The 16,715-nt window shown below is 40.4% G+C and overlaps 1 protein-coding gene across 1 annotated transcript in view; it reads right to left on the bottom strand.

The window, feature by feature from the left end:
* The window catches only part of ARAP2 (ArfGAP with RhoGAP domain, ankyrin repeat and PH domain 2), a 703,001-nt gene that overhangs the window by 423,582 nt on the left and 262,704 nt on the right, over positions 1 to 16,715 (bottom strand). The window contains exons 12-14 of the mRNA XM_040419005.1: positions 4,711 to 4,796; positions 4,320 to 4,502; positions 1,332 to 1,506 (exon numbers count right to left, since the gene is read on the bottom strand). Of these exons, the coding sequence (XP_040274939.1) occupies positions 1,332 to 1,506; positions 4,320 to 4,502; positions 4,711 to 4,796 (444 nt within the window). The remainder of the gene's footprint in view (positions 1 to 1,331; positions 1,507 to 4,319; positions 4,503 to 4,710; positions 4,797 to 16,715) is intronic.

Below are 16,715 nucleotides of genomic sequence, written 5' to 3'. Positions count from 1 at the left end.
TACAAAATTTCACTTCTTGAAAACTATTTCAGTGTAATCTGCCTGCCTGAATCCATAGGGTGTTTCATCCCTTCTCAACCCTGTGATATGCCCATACAGCACTTTGTGTGCACATATGGGGTGCTGCCATATTCAGGAGAACGTAGGGTGCATTTTATTCTGTTACCCCTTGTGAAAATGAAAGATTTGTAGCTAAAGCACATTACATTTTATTGTGAAAAATTAAATATTTTATTTTAACAGCATTTCCAAAAACATTTCACTTTTTGTGGGGAGAGTTTTTTTATTTCACATCAGAGCTTCAGCAATTGTCAGCTAATGCTGTATAAATCACCATATTAGTCCTTCATAGTGCATAGTGTACTTTCAATTTGGAGCCCTGTCTTATATCCAAATTAAAGTTTTGGGACACGTGAGGTGTTTCTACTATCAGGAAACACATTGCAATAATTAGAGAGCTGATTTTTTTAGTGGCATAAATTGGGCACAACATATTATGCACATATCTGTGGAAGAATTAAAATTTTCATTTTCTACTATCCCTTACACATTAATTTCTGGAAAACACCTATGGGATCAGAATGCTCACTGCACCCCTTGAAAAATTCCTTGGGGGGGGGGGGGGTGTAGTTTCCAAAAGTGGTACCTTAGGGTTTCTTGAAATATATACAGTAATGCCTGGAAATCATTTCAGCAAAATCCACCTTCTAAAAGCCATATAGCGTTCATTCCCTTCTGAGCTCTGTGATATGCCCACACAACGGTTTATGAGCACACACTGAGTGTTGCCTTATTCAGGAGAAAATGGGTAAGAAATTTCGGGGTGCATTTTCTCCTGCTATGCCTTATGAAAAATTTGGGGCTAAAGCAACATTTTATTGTAACAAATGTAATTATTTATTTTCATAGCCAAGTGTTTGTAAATTCTTAACGTCCTAAAAACATAAAAATATTTACAAAATGAGTCTAACATAAAGTAGACATATGATGAATGTTAATTAGTATCACTTATCTGACTTAAAAGCAGAACATTTTAAATTTCTAAAAAATTAAAATATCTAATTTTCTGTATTTAATTTTTTTTACATATAAAGGTTACACATAGACCCACATTTATTACTAACATGATGTACAGTGTATCTTGAGATATCAATCTCAATCTCAGAATCAATTGAATAAGTAAAATAATTTCAATAAAGTTATTACCACATAAAGATCAGCAAAATTTTGCTCAGTCCTTAAGGTGAAACTTTCCTTAAGGGGTTAAGTTGGTGTAAAATTATCATCAAAAATTTCTGGTGTTGTAATCCGTCATCCGGTAAAAACTATACCTGAGAACTTGTTCTGATGTAGAAATTCCATCTGTAAGCGCTGGCCAGCCATTTTAGCTAGAAGGTATGGAGTGCTATTTATTGGATCTCCAGTTGTGCACATGACATCAGCTCCACTAAACACTAACATCATGGTTTCAAATACATCTGATTGAGTCACTGCAGTACACAAAGCCTGCAAATTTTTTAAAAATACAATCATTTACATTAAATCATACGTTATTCTACAATATGATTATGGTTAGTACAATGAGAAACAGTTATCTATCTAGACCACTTTATAAAGTGCACATTTTTAAAAACTACCAACAGCAAGCGTAATTCATTATATCATACCTGTGTGAATTTGTCATTTTGTAATACAAAAAAAGCCCAAAGAGGAGATTATCATTCATTTTGTATTTATTACTGAGAATCAGAGCAATCTGCCTAACTTTCAAGATCAGTGGTGGACAAATATAAAAAAAATTATAGCTGGTAGATCTCAGAAGGAGGATCAATAAACCTTGATATTGGTTTACCAGGCTGCCTCATTTGCTAAAAGTTGTTCCTTTAGAGGGTAAAGTCCTGACCAAGTTTTCAGCCCGAATGGAAGAGGAAATGATCCCAACCGGGCCCCCTCTTGCCCTGGGCCCCATAGCAGTCACATGGTCTTCCGCTATGGTAGTTACACCCCTGCAAGCAAGCATACAGCTTGTCATTCTGGCCATTGTGCTGAAAAATTCAACACCAGTGAAGACCACGTGTTATCGAATTTCAACTATTATCATTAGGGTTTTTTTTTCATGTTGTTAATCTAATTTTATATTTTTAGTTATTTTAAACATATGCATTTGACCTGTATTTGTACTGGCCTGCAGTAAAATTGATATCCATTGACCGTGTAATCTACCTCTGGCCACATAATCACTTGATCTTTTCTGTCCGTTGAATGCCTAATGTTTGGGGCCTGTAGTCCAGTGGCCTACAGTAAAATTATTATCCATTGACCGCATAATGTACCTCGAACCACATAATCAGACGTTCTTTTATGTCAGGTGAATGCCTAATTTTTAAGGCCCATACTTCCGTGGCCTAAAATAAAATTTTTATAGGCTCCGACAGTGCACATTTCAGAGAATTTCCCTTTAAGACGCATAAAAATGTCCCCTGATTAGGATACATATTTTTTGTTGGAATTTTTGTCAGTGATCCCCCACTGTCGCTGTTTATGTTGTAGGACTATTTGTGCACTTCTACTAAGCAATTGGTGGCTGCAAATATGAGCTGAAGTTTTTTTTTTTTTTAAAGTTTGATTATTAAACAGTACTATCAAGTATTTTCTGTAATTTAAAGGCAGAAATGTAATTAAATATCCCTCCCCTTCTACAGACACACTGCATGCTGGCATTGCCAATGTTTGAAGTGAAATGTCTTTAAACTATGTTTTAATATTACTGGTTCAATAATGAAATTTTCGTAGTAATTTTTTTTAAACCTATGCATCCAATAACACTGATATAACGCTACAGTGTTTGCGGTGAAAGGTCTTTGGACTATGTATTGCATATTACTGGTTCAAATAGGACGTTTTTGCACTAAAATGTCTATCAAACATAGGGTCTGATGCAGTAATGCTTCCGCTAACACAGATGTAACAATGGAGCATTTGCAAGCCCTCCCCCCAATTCCTCCCAGTTTCATTTGATCCTCCATCTTCTTACTCCCTTGTGGTTTTCCCCGCTAATGTTAACAGTAAAATGGCCCTTAGAGCCATTTTTACGTGGTTCATCTGAAACGAATAGAAACAGCTTCAGACTTGTTTGGGGGACAAATTTTGTGAAATTTGTAACAAATCTGATTTGTTTAGAATCGATTCACTTATCCAGGCCTTTCTTGAGTGCATTCAGTAAAATATCAATCACAACCTCCAGTAACAGAGAGTCCCATAGTCTCAATTCTCTTAAAGTTAAAAATTGCCATTTTTGCTGATGAAACTTTTGGCATGGTTACAGACCTAGGTAAAAAAAAAAAAAAACACTATTTAGGTCTCTGTACTGTACATTCATATGTGTGTACATTATATCTCCCCAAAGCTATATTCTTCCCTGAGCAAATAAACCAAAGTATGACAACCTGTCTTTTCTTTGTAAGCCTCTTTACGGACAGACTTATAGCAAATTAAACTAATAAGATTAAAAATATAAAATGGAAATAACCAGATATGAGAGAATTGATTCTTTCCAAATTAGTTTCTTAAAGTTTCTAATTTCGGTGAATCCAAAACTTTTGTGAATCATTCAGCACAAATTGTTCGAAAAGACAGCCACCATTTTACAGATCAGAAGACAGAGAAGAATCTGCAACCCAAGGAAAAAATTTTGCACTGTTCTTACTTTAAAACAAAAAATCTGACAGTGGAGTGCCTTATTAAACAGGCTGTTTGTTACTACCGGCTACCATCTGTTTAACCATAGAAATATATTATGTTGATTCGTTGACATTACTAATGCTGCCTTGGTATTAAAGATCTTGAAAGGAGTTAATACAGTCCTAGGACACCTCAGAGTGTTGTTTTCAGGGCAATTGGAACACTTCTATTTGGAACATTTTTTTCAGAACAAATTGAATTTGCTATCCAATTTGGACCCCTAATGAATTTTGGGAAATTCACTGCATCGAGTCCTGATGCACCCACTAGTAACAGTAGTTATGCTAATATATTTTTATTGATTTTCTTCTGTAAAATAGTAAAACTACAGCCAGCTATTGCAGGACCGAAATTGATACTAAATGGACACATGACTGTAAACTTACCTGTCATGTGAAGGTTATGTATACAGGCAGGCAGGTAGACAGAGAAAATGTAAGCATTGAATGCTCAGAAAAGGTTTATATGCTGCCTCTCCACTCTCCTCTCTAAGCAATGCCAATCAGCAAGACCCGATGCACTTTCAATATTAAATCAGCAGTGAAAAATAACATATACACTTTGTGATACTTACACACCTCATTTAGTTGCTGAGAAGTCAGGCTAGGAGAAAGCATCTTTTTAAATCTTCCTTCTTTGTATTTTTGTGCGACAAATAATCTTCTCTGATTAATAGTGGAGGTCACACAAAGCATGTTTTCAGGCAAAAGATTTGCTTCCCAGAAGCTATTAACTTTTTCATTTCCCAGAACAATGAAGAGCTACCGAAAGAAAACACGAACAAACCCAAACATAATGAAATCATTTATTATATGTGTTGCTGGTTTCAAGTCTTAGCACTTCTACAGAACTATGCTGATAAAGCTTAGACTGAGACTTCTGATCAGGAGCCCTTCTAAGTTATAGAATAGTAATCTTCCATATTGACTTTAATGACAACAAATATAAAGTATTATTATTGTACTGTACCTCCACAAGTTCATTGCTCCAAGTGGCTGAGTCTAGTTTTAAGTCGTGCACGTTTGACATTTTGCTTCCCAGTGTCTTATGCTGACCTTTAAAAGTAACACACACAAAAAAAGATGAATTTAGTGTTGTATTAAGACACTCTCCAAAATTTGCATATTGAAATGCATTGTTTGTGCTGAATAAATCAGTATTTCCGCTATTTCAACAATTTAAGATTTTAGTAACTGGCATAAAAATATGACAAAAAAAAATTAAAAATAAAAGTCAACAGGATTAAAGTTTTTGTCCAGCTGGCAATTTTCTTAAATTGGTTTCAAAGTGAGCATACTGCGATGTAGGGTAAGTGCCCTGCAATATAATCATACCTGCGGGTGAGGGAGCCCATCAGGTCCCTGCGCTGCTGTGGCAGGGACCTGATGGGTGACAAGGCAGCCCGATGCCATGCAGAGGCTGCCCAATGCCTTGCACGGCATCGGGACCTGCCTCCTACGGGTGCCCCGGAGATCCCGCCTCAGGCTGGGTCTCCTAGGCAACCTGTTAGTGTATTACTCTGTGTAATACACTAACAGGCAATGCATTACAATACAGAAATAAATGTAAAAAAGTAAAAAACTGTGTTTTTAATTTAAAAAAAGCCCCTTTTACCCTGATTTTATAAAAAAAAAAAAAACACACATATTAGGTATCGCCGCATCCGTAATGACCAGCTCTATAAATATATATCATCATCCACACCGTCCGATAAAAAACATAAAAAAATTTAATAAAAACTGTGTCACCTTACATCACAAAGTGCAAAACAAAGCGATCAAAAAGGCGTATGTCCCACAAAATGATACCAATAAAACTATCACCTCACCCCGCAAAAAATGAGCGCCTACATAAGAAAATCACAAAAAAAAACTACACTAAAACATCTTTTTTTTTGTTTCAAATATACTATTATTGTGTTAAAGTGAAATAAATAAAAAAAAGTATACATATTAGGTATCACCACATCTGTAACAACCAGCTCTATAAAAATATCACATGACCTAACCCCTCAGGTGAACAGGAAAAAATAAATAAATTTAAAACTGTATCATAAAAGCAATTTTTGTCACCTTACATCACAAAAATTGCAACACCAAATGATCAAAAAGGCATATGCCTCCCAAAATAGTACCCATAAAACCGTCAACTTATCCCACAAAAAAAGAGACCCTACCTAAGACAATCGGTCAAAAAATTAAAAAGCTATGGAGACACTAACACATTTTTTTTTGTTTCAAAAATGCTATTATTGTGTAAAACTCAAATAAATAAGAAAAAGTATACATATTAGGTATTGCCACGTCCATAACGATCTGCTCTATAAAAATATTACATGACCCTCAGGTGAACGCTGAAAAAAAAAAAAAAAACTGCCAAAATTACCAATTTTTTGGTCACCTTGCCCCATAAAGTGTAATAATGAATGATCAAAAAATCATATGTACCCTAAAATGGTACCAATACAAACGTCAACTCTTCCTGTAAAAAACAACCCCTGCACAAGATGATTGGCAGAAAAATAAAAAAAATAGGGCGTTCAGAAAATAGAGAATTTTTTCCAAAAATGCTTTATTATGTAAAACTGAAACAAAGAAAATAGACACATTTAATATCACTGCGTCCATAACAACCTGCTCTATAAAAATAGCACATGATCTACCATGTCAGATGAATGTTATAAAAAATAAAAACTGTGCCAAAAAAGCAATTTTTTTGTTACCTTGCCTCAGAAAAAACTTAATATAGAGCAATTAGAAATCATATGTACACCAAAATAGTACCAATAAAACTGGCACCTTATCTCGTAGTTTCCAAAATGGGGTCACTTTTTGGAAGTTTCAACTGTAAGGGTGCATCAGGGGCGCTTAAAATGGGACATGGCATCTTCAAACCAGTCCAGCAAAATCTGCCTTCCAAAAACCATATGGCATTCCTTTCCTTATGCGCCCTGCCGTGTGCCCTCACATCACTTTATGACCATATGTGGGGTGTTTCTGTAAACCGCAGAATCAGCGTAAAAAATATTGAGTTTTGTTTGGCTGTTAACCCTCGATGTGTTAAAGAAAAAAAATTATTAAAATGGAAAATCTGCCAAAAAGTGAAATTTTGAAATTTCATCTCCATTTTCCTTTAATTCTTGTGAAAAACCTAAAAGGTTAACATAGTCTGTAAAATCAGTTTTGAGTAGCTTGAGGGGTGTAGTTTCTGCAATAGGGTAATTTATGGATGGTTTCCACTATGTAAGCCCCACAAAGTGACTTCAGACCTGAACTGGTCCTTAACCACTTCAGCCCCCAGTGCTTAAACACCCTGAAAGACCAGGCCACTTTTTACACTTCTGACCTACACTACTTTCACCGTTTATTGCTCAGTCATGCAACTTACCACCCAAATGAATTTTACCTCCTTTTCTTCTCACTAATAGAGCTTTCATTTGGTGGTATTTCTTTGCTGCTGACATTTTTACTTTTTTTGTTATTAATCGAAATTTAACGATTTTTTTGCAAAAAAATGACATTTTTCACTTTCAGTTGTCAAATTTTGCAAAAAAAAACTACATCCATATATAAATTTTGCTCTAAATTTATTGTTCTACATGTCTTTGATAAAAAAAAAATGTTTGGGTAAAAAAAAAATGGTTTGGGTAAAAGTTATAGCGTTTACAAACTATGGTACAAAAATGTGAATTTCCGCTTTTTGAAGCAGCTCTGACTTTCTGAGCACCTGTCCTGTTTCCTGAGGTTCTACAATGCCCAGACAGTACAAACACCCCACAAATGACCCCATTTCGGAAAGTACACACCCTAAGGTATTCGCTGATGGGCATAGTGAGTTCATAGAACTTTTTATTTTTTGTCACAAGTTAGCGGAAAATGATGATTTTTTTTTTTTTTTTCTTACAAAGTCTCATATTCCACTAACTTGTGACAAAAAATAAAAAGTTCTATGAACTCACTATGCCCATCAGCGAATACCTTGGGGTCTCTTCTTTCCAAAATGGGGTCACTTGTGGGGTAGTTATACTGCCCTGGCATTCTAGGGGCCCAAATGTGTGGTAAGGAGTTTGAAATCAAATTCTGTAAAAAATGACCTGTGAAATCCGAAAGGTGCTCTTTGGAATATGGGCCCCTTTGCCCACCTAGGCTGCAAAAAAGTGTCACACATCTGGTATCTCCGTACTCAGGAGAAGGTGGGGAATGTGTTTAGGGGTGTCTTTTTACATATACCCATGCTGGGTGAGATAAATATCTTGGTCAAATGCCAACTTTGTATAAAAAAATGGGAAAAGTTGTCTTTTGCCAAGATATTTCTCTCACCCAGCATGGGTATATGTAAAATGACACCCCAAAACACATTCCCCACCTTCTCCTGAGTACGGCAATACCAGATGTGTGACACTTTTTTGCAGCCTAGGTGGGCAAAGGGGCCCATATTCCAAAGAGCACCTTTCGGATTTCACAGGTCATTTTTTACAGAATTTGATTTCAAACTCCTTACCACACATTTGGGCCCCTAGAATGCCAGGGCAGTATAACTACCCCACAAGTGACCCCATTTTGGAAAGAAGAGACCCCAAGGTATTCGCTGATGGGCATAGTGAGTTCATGGAAGTTTTTATTTTTTGTCACAAGTTAGTGGAATATGAGACTTTGTATGAAAAAAAAAAAAAAAAAATCATCATTTTCCACTAACTTGTGACAAAAAATAAAAAATTCTAGGAACTCGCCATGCCCCTCACGGAATACCTTGGGGTGTCTTCTTTCCAAAATGGGGTCACTTGTGGGGTAGTTATACTGCCCTGGCATTTTCCAGGGGCCCTAATGTGTGGTAAGTAGGTAAATGACCTGTGAAATCCTAAAGGTGCTCTTTGGAATATGGGCCCCTTTGCCCACCTAGGCTGCAAAAAAGTGTCACACATGTGGTATCGCCGTATTCAGGAGAAGTTGGGGAATGTGTTTTGGGGTGTCATTTTACATATACCCTTTCTGGGTGAGAGAAATATCTTGGCAAAAGACAACTTTTCCCATTTTTTTATACAAAGTTGGCATTTGACCAAGATATTTATCTCACCCAGCATGGGTATATGTAAAATGACACCCCAAAACACATTCCCCAACTTCTCCTGAGTACGGCGATACCAGATGTGTGACACTTTTTTGCAGCCTAGATGCGCAAAGGTGCCCAAATTCCTTTTAGGAGGGCATTTTTAGATATTTGGATACCAGACTTCTTCTCATGCTTTGGGGCCCCTAGAATGCCAGGGCAGTATAAATACCCCACATGTGACCCCATTTTGGAAAGAAGACACCCCAAGGTATTCAATGAGGGGCATGGCGAGTTCATAGAAATTTTTTTTTTTTGGCACAAGTTAGCGGAAATTGATATTTTTAATTTTTTTCTCACAAAGTCTCCCGTTCCGCTAACTTGGGACAAAAATTTCAATCTTTCATGGACTCAATATGCCCCTCACGGAATACCTGGGGGTGTCTTCTTTCCGAAATGGGGTCACATGTGGGGTATTTATACTGCCCTGGCATTCTAGGGGCCCTAAAGCGTGAGAAGAAGTCTGGAATATAAATGTCTAAAAAATTTTACGCATTTGGTTTCCGTGAGGGGTATGGTGAGTTCATGTGAGATTTTATTTTTTGACACAAGTTAGTGGAATATGTGACTTTGTAAGAAAAAAAAATAATAATTCCGCTAACTTGGGCCAAAAAAATGTCTGAATGGAGCCTTACAGGGGGGTGATCAATGACAGGGGGGTGATCAATGACAGGGGGGGTGATCAATGACAGGGGGTTGATCAATGACAGGGGGGTGATCAGGGAGTCTATATGGGGTGATCACCACAGTCATTGATCACGCCCCTGTAAGGCTTCATTCAGACGTCCGGATGCGTTTTGCGGATCCGATCCATCTATCAGTGGATCCGTAAAAATCATGCGGACGTCTGAATGGAGCTTTACAGGGGGGTAATCAATGACAGGGGGGTAATCAATGACAGGGGGGTGATCAGGGAGTCTATATGGGGTGATCACCACAGTCATTGATCACGCCCCTGTAAGGCTTCATTCAGACGTCCGGATGCGTTTTGCGGATCGGATCCATCTATCAGTGCATCCGTAAAAATCATGCGGACATCTGAATGGAGCTTTACAGGGGGGTGATCAGGGAGTCTATATGGGGTGATCACCACAGTCATTGATCATGCCCCTGTAAGGCTTCATTCAGACGTCCGGATGCGTTTTGCGGATCGGATCCATCTATCAGTGCATCCGTAAAAATCATGCGGACATCTGAATGGAGCTTTACAGGGGGGTGATCAGGGAGTCTATATGGGGTGATCACCACAGTCATTGATCATGCCCCTGTAAGGCTTCATTCAGACGTCCGGATGCGTTTTGCGGATCGGATCCATCTATCAGTGCATCCGTAAAAATCATGCGGACATCTGAATGGAGCTTTACAGGGGGGTGATCAGGGAGTCTATATGGGGTGATCACCACAGTCATTGATCATGCCCCTGTAAGGCTTCATTCAGACGTCCGGATGCGTTTTGCGGATCGGATCCATCTATCAGTGCATCCGTAAAAATCATGCGGACATCTGAATGGAGCTTTACAGGGGGGTGATCAGGGAGTCTATATGGGGTGATCACCACAGTCATTGATCATGCCCCTGTAAGGCTTCATTCAGACGTCCGGATGCGTTTTGCGGATCGGATCCATCTATCAGTGCATCCGTAAAAATCATGCGGACATCTGAATGGAGCTTTACAGGGGGGTGATCAGGGAGTCTATATGGGGTGATCACCACAGTCATTGATCACGCCCCTGTAAGGCTTCATTCAGACGTCCGGATGCGTTTTGCGGATCCGATCCATCTATCAGTGGATCCGTAAAAATCATGCGGACGTCTGAATGGAGCTTTACAGGGGGTTGATCAATGACAGGGGTGTAATCAATGACAGGGGGGGTGATCAGGGAGTCTATATGGGGTGATAACCACAGTCATTGATCACGCCCCTGTAAGGCTTCATTCAGACGTCCGGATGCGTTTTGCGGATCCGATCCATCTATCAGTGGATCCGTAAAAATCATGCGGACATCTGAATGGAGCTTTACAGGGGGGTAATCAATGACAGGGGGGTGATCAATGACAGGGGGGTGATCAGGGAGTCTATATGGGGTGATCAGGGGTGATCAGGGGCTAATAAGGGGTTAATAAGTGACGGGGGGGTGTAGTGTAGTGTAGTGGTGCTTGGTGGGACTTTACTGAGCTACCTGTGTCCTCTGGTGGTCGATCCAAACAAATGGGACCACCAGAGGACCAGGTAGCAGGTATATTAGACGCTGTTATCAAAACAGCGTCTAATATACCTGTTAGGGGTTAAAAAAAACACATCTCCAGCCTGCCAGCGAACGATCGCCGCTGGCAGGCTGGAGATCAACTCTCTTACCTTCCGTTCCTGTGAGCGCGCGCGCCTGTGTGCGCGCGTTCACAGGAAATCTCGGCCATCGCGAGATGACGCATATATGCGTGACTCTGCGCAGGGCTGCCACCTCCGGAACGCGATCCTGCGTTAGGCGGTCCGGAGGTGGTTAAAAAGTGGGTTTTGGCAATTTTCTTAAAAATTTTCAGAATTGCTTCTAAAATTCTAAGCCTTCTAACGTCCTAAAAAAAAAAAAATACATTTACAAAATGATGCCAACATAAAGTAGACATATGGGGAATGTTAAGTAATAAATATTTTACAAGGTATCACTTTCTGTTTTAAAAGCAGAGAAATTGAAAATTTGAAAATTGTGATTTTTTAAAATTTTTGGTAAATTTGGGATTTTTTGTTAAAGGGAGATTGACAGGCCCAATAAGCATAATTAGCTATATATATGCATGCACAGGTCTTGTATTGTGTATTAAAAACATATAAGTCTAACTCCTGTCCACCTTATGAACACTGCAAACTGATGTTTTATAACCTGATGTAATCGGTCTTCTTTCTGCCCAAGGGGCGGCGTTTCAGCTTCACTTCTGCCCAGCCAGCCGCCCCCAACTGCCATTTTGAAGCGCCGCCCAGCTCATCAATATTCACTTCGCTGGGCGGCTTCTGCTGTCCCAGACGTTCCGAGATCCCGCGCATGCCCAATAGAAAGCTATGGGCATCGGACTCACTTTCAGCTTCTGCGCATACGCCCGGCACCCATAGCTTTCTATTGGGCATGCGCCGGATCTCAGAACGTCGGGGACAGCAGAAGAAGCCCAGCGAAGTGAATATTGATGAGCTGGGCGGCGCTTCAAAACGGCAGTTGGGGGGGCGGCTGGCTAGACAGAAGTGAAGCTGAAACGCCGCCCCTTGGGCAGAAAGAAGACCGATTACATCAGGTTATAAAACATCAGTTTGCAGTGTTCATAAGGTGGACAGGAGTTAGACTTATATGTTTTTAATACACAATACAAGACCTGTGCATGCATATATATAGCTAATTATGCTTGTTGGGCCTGTCAGTGTTCCTTAAAATAATAATCTCAGAATGGCTTGGAGAAGTAAAAGTGTTCCAAAGTTCTTACCACATAAAGTGACACATGTCAGATTTGCAAAAAATGGCTTGGGCAGGAAGGTGAAAACTGGCCAGGGGTAGAAAGGGTTAAGTTAATAATTTGTATGTCTTTTTTCTGTCAATGAACAAAAAATAAATAAATAAAAATAAAAATGGGGGTGAATACATACCACATGCCAATTTTCTGTTTCTATTTCTAAACAATAGTTTTATTTATATATTTTTCTCATTTCACTTAAACTTAGACTATTGTGTTCTGATCCATCACATAAAATTCAGATTAACAAAACATTGAACTTAAGGCTGTAATGAAACAAAACAAAGTCAAGGGGGGTGAATAAGTTTACAAGCCACCGTGTATATATATATATATATATATATATATATATATATACAGCAAAAACGAAGGCAGCACTCCAGGTTGTGAAAAGAAGTGGAAGGTTTATTCACCCAACCAGCTGCTGGTTGGGTGAATAAACCTTCCACTTCTTTTCACAACCTGGAGTGCTGCCTTCGTTTTTGCTGTATGTTCACAATTGGACCTTGGTCACAGGTCTTTTAAGGAGGACTTTTTGCACCCGCATATATTCTTTGAGTGCTGCTTCTTTCTTTTTCTTTTTTATATATATATATATATATATATATACAGTTGCAAGAAAAAGTATGTGAACCCTTTCGAATGAAATGGATTTCTGCACAAATAGGTCATAAAATGTGATCTGATCTTCATCTAAGTCACAATAAAAGACAATCACAGTCTGCTTAAACTAATAACACACAAAGAATTAAATGTTACCATGTTTTTATTGAACACACCATGTAAACATTCACAGTGCAGGTGGAAAAAGTATGTGAACCCTTGGATTTAATAACTGGTTGAACCTCCTTTGGCAGCAATAACTTAAACCAAACGTTTCCTGTAGTTGCAGATCAGACGTGCACAACGGTCAGGAGTAATTCTTGACCATTCCTCTTTACAGAACTGTTTCAGTTCAGCAATATTCTTGGGATGTCTGGTGTGAATCGCTTTCTTGAGGTCATGCCACAGCATCTCAATCGGGTTGAGGTCACGACTCTGACTGGGCCACTCCAGAAGGCGTATTTTCTTCTTGTTTAAGCCATTCTGTTGTTGATTTACTTCTATGCTTTGGGTCGTTGTCCTGTTGCATCACCCATCTTCTGTTGAGCTTCAGCTGGTGGACAGATGGCCTTAAGTTCTCCTGCAAAATGTCTTGATAAACTTGGGAATTCATTTTTCCTTCGATGATAGCAATCCGTCCAGGCCCTGACGCAGCAAAGCCGCCCCAAACCATGATGCCCCCACCACCATACTTCACAGTTGGGATGAGGTTTTGATGTTGGTGTGCTGTGCCTCTTTTTTTCCACACATAGTGTTGTGTGTTTCTTCCAAACAACTCAACTTTGGTTTCATCTATCGTATATTCGCTAACAGTGATGTTAGCATATGCCAGAGACTTTTGTAAGTCTATAGCTGACACTCTAGGATTCTTCTTCACCTCATTGAGCAGTCTGCGCTGTGCTTTTGCAGTCATCTTTACAGGACGGCCACTCCTAGGGAGAGTAGCAGCAGTGCTGAACTTTATTTATAGACAATTTGTCTTACCGTGGACTGATGAACAGCAAGGCTTTTGGAGATACTTTTATAACCCTTTCCAGCTTTATGCAAGTCACCAATTCTTAATCGTAGGTCTTCTGAGAGCTCTTTTGTGTGAGGCATCATTCACATAAGGCAATGCTTCTTGTGAAAAGCAAACCCAGAACTGGTGTGTGTTTTTTATAGGGCAGGGCAGCTGTAACCAACACCTCCAATCTCATCTCATTGATTGAACTCCAGTTGGCTGACACCTCACTCCAATTAGCTCTTGGAGATGTCATTAGTCTAGGCTTTCACATACTTTTTCCACCTGCACTGTGAATGTTTACATGGTGTGTTCAACAAAAACATGGTAACATTTAATTCTTTGTGTGTTATTAGTTTAAGCAGACTGTGATTGTCTATTGTTGTAACTTAGATGAAGATCAGATCACATTTTATGACCAATTTGTGCAGAAAATACATATCATTCCAAAGGGTTCACATACTTTTTCTTGCAACTGTATATATTCATTTCATGCTGCTTGTCATTCCAGCGACTATCATGGACTTACGTCCCTTTAAGAGCCCTGTCAACGGAGCCGCTAAAGTGGCAAACCTCATGTAATAGCCCACCATTCCCAGGAACGACTTTACTTGTCTAGAGGTGGCAGGTCGGGGCCAATTTCATATCGCCACTATTTTGCTTACTTGGGGTTTAATGACTCCACGCCCAATGACATACCCAAGGTATTTAGTCTCCTCTAACCCTATCGCACATTTCTTTGGGTTAGCTGTTAGTCCAGCCTTTCGAAGGGAGTCCACTACGGCCTGTACTTTGGGCAGGTGACTTTCCCAGTCGGAACTGTGAATGATAATATCGTCTAGGTAAGCCGAGGCGTACCGCCGATGTGGACGAAGTACAATATCCATTAGACGTTGGAAAGTGGCGGGGGCACCATGCAGGCCAAAGGGTAACACCTTATACTGGTACAGCCCCTCTGGTGAAATGAAGGCAGTTTTCTCTTTGGCAGCCTCCGTCAAGGGTACCTGACAGTACCCTTTGGTGAGGTCCAAAACAGAAAAATACCTGGCTTGGCCTAATTTCTCAATTAGTTCATCTACCCGAGGCATTGGATATGCATCGAACTTTGATATTTCGTTTAATTTCCGAAAATCGGTACAAAATCGTAACGTCTCGTCTGGCTTGGGAATTAAGACTATAGGACTGACCCACTCACTTTTAGACTCCTAAATGACGTCCAGCCACAACATGAGCTGCACTTCCTCCGAGATGGCTTTTCGCCGAGCCTCGGGTACCCGGATGGCTTTAACCGGATTTTTGCCTGAGGCTCAGTGGCAATGTCATGTTGGATTACAGAAGTGCGTCCCGGGAGGTCTGAGAACACATCCGTGTTCCAACTAACGAACTCCCTGGTTTCCTGAGCCTGTTTAGAGGAGAGGCTGTCAGCAATTTTTATTGTGGCAACCGCTTCCCTTGCATCAGACATAGGAGCCGGAATCTCTTGTCGAAGAAAGCCCGGCCGCGGGCTGTCTTCCGTATAGGTTTCCCTATACTTCCAAGGTTTTAGTAAATTAACATGGTAAACCTGCTCCGGCTTTCGCCTCCCCGGCTGGTGTACCTTGTAATTTACCTCTCCAATTTTTTCACTTGCCACCTGGCTAGGAACTTACTGTCAACGGTCAGCACCAGAACCAAAACCCAATCACCCGAGTTAAAGTTACGGACCCGGGCCTGCCAATTATAGATCCGACTCTGGGCTCGCTGAGTGGCCTCCATATGTTCCCTGACAAGAGGCAAAATGGTCTCTACCGGCTGTTGCATCTTGGTAAAGGACGCTTTTTATGCTGAGTGGGTTGTTGTTCCCACACCTCTTTGGCTACATCCAACAAGCCATGAGGATGTCTGCCATATAGCAATTTGAAGGGTGAGAACCCAGTGGAGGCCTGGGGCACCTCTCGCACTGCGAACATGAGATTGGACAGAAGAAGGTTCCAATCCTTTCCATCTTTGGTCACCACCCTTTTTAACATAGTTTTTAGAGTTTTGTTAAACCTTTCAACCAGTCCGTCCGTTTGTGGATGGTACACGGACGTCCGTAACTGTTTAATACGCAGCAACTTGCAGAGTTCCCTCATGACCTTGGACATAAAAGGTGTCCCCTGGTCAGTCAGGACCTCGTTAGGTAGCCCCACTCGGGAGAACATCTCCATTAGCTCTTTAGCTATAAGTTTTGCCGATGTATGTCGCAGTGGCACTGCTTCCGGGTACCGAGTAGCGTAATCAAGGACAACCAAAATGTGTTGGTGTCCCCCAGCTGACTTCGGTACAGGATCTACCAGGTCCATAGCGATTCGCTCAAACGGTACCTCGATGATCGGGAGGGGTACCAAGGGACTGCAAAAAGGTGCTGGGGGCTAGTTGCCTGGCAGGTCAGGCAAGACTTACAGAACTTACGGTTATTCAAGGCAAATTCGGCTAGAGACAAGAACGAGGACCAGTCATCCTGGTTCTAGTATCTGGTCCTGTGTTTTCTGCATTCCCAGATGACCCCCGAGAACATGCTGGTGGGCTAACTCTAACACGAGTTTGCGATAAGCCTGGGGTACCACCAACTGTTCAACGGATTCACCTCGCAGCTGATTTACCCGATACAACATATCCTGATGGACCACAAAACGGGGGAACACCTACTCTGCCCCTGATTGTTGTGGTTCACCATCTATTATTAGTACATTTTCCCAGGGTCGGGATAAGGTTGGATCTCGGTGTTGCACGGTACCAAAATTGTCCCCGG

Source organism: Bufo bufo, chromosome 2 (genome assembly GCF_905171765.1).
Source record: "Bufo bufo chromosome 2, aBufBuf1.1, whole genome shotgun sequence".
NCBI lineage: Eukaryota > Metazoa > Chordata > Amphibia > Anura > Bufonidae > Bufo > Bufo bufo.
This window is presented reverse-complemented; position numbering and strand designations above follow the sequence as displayed.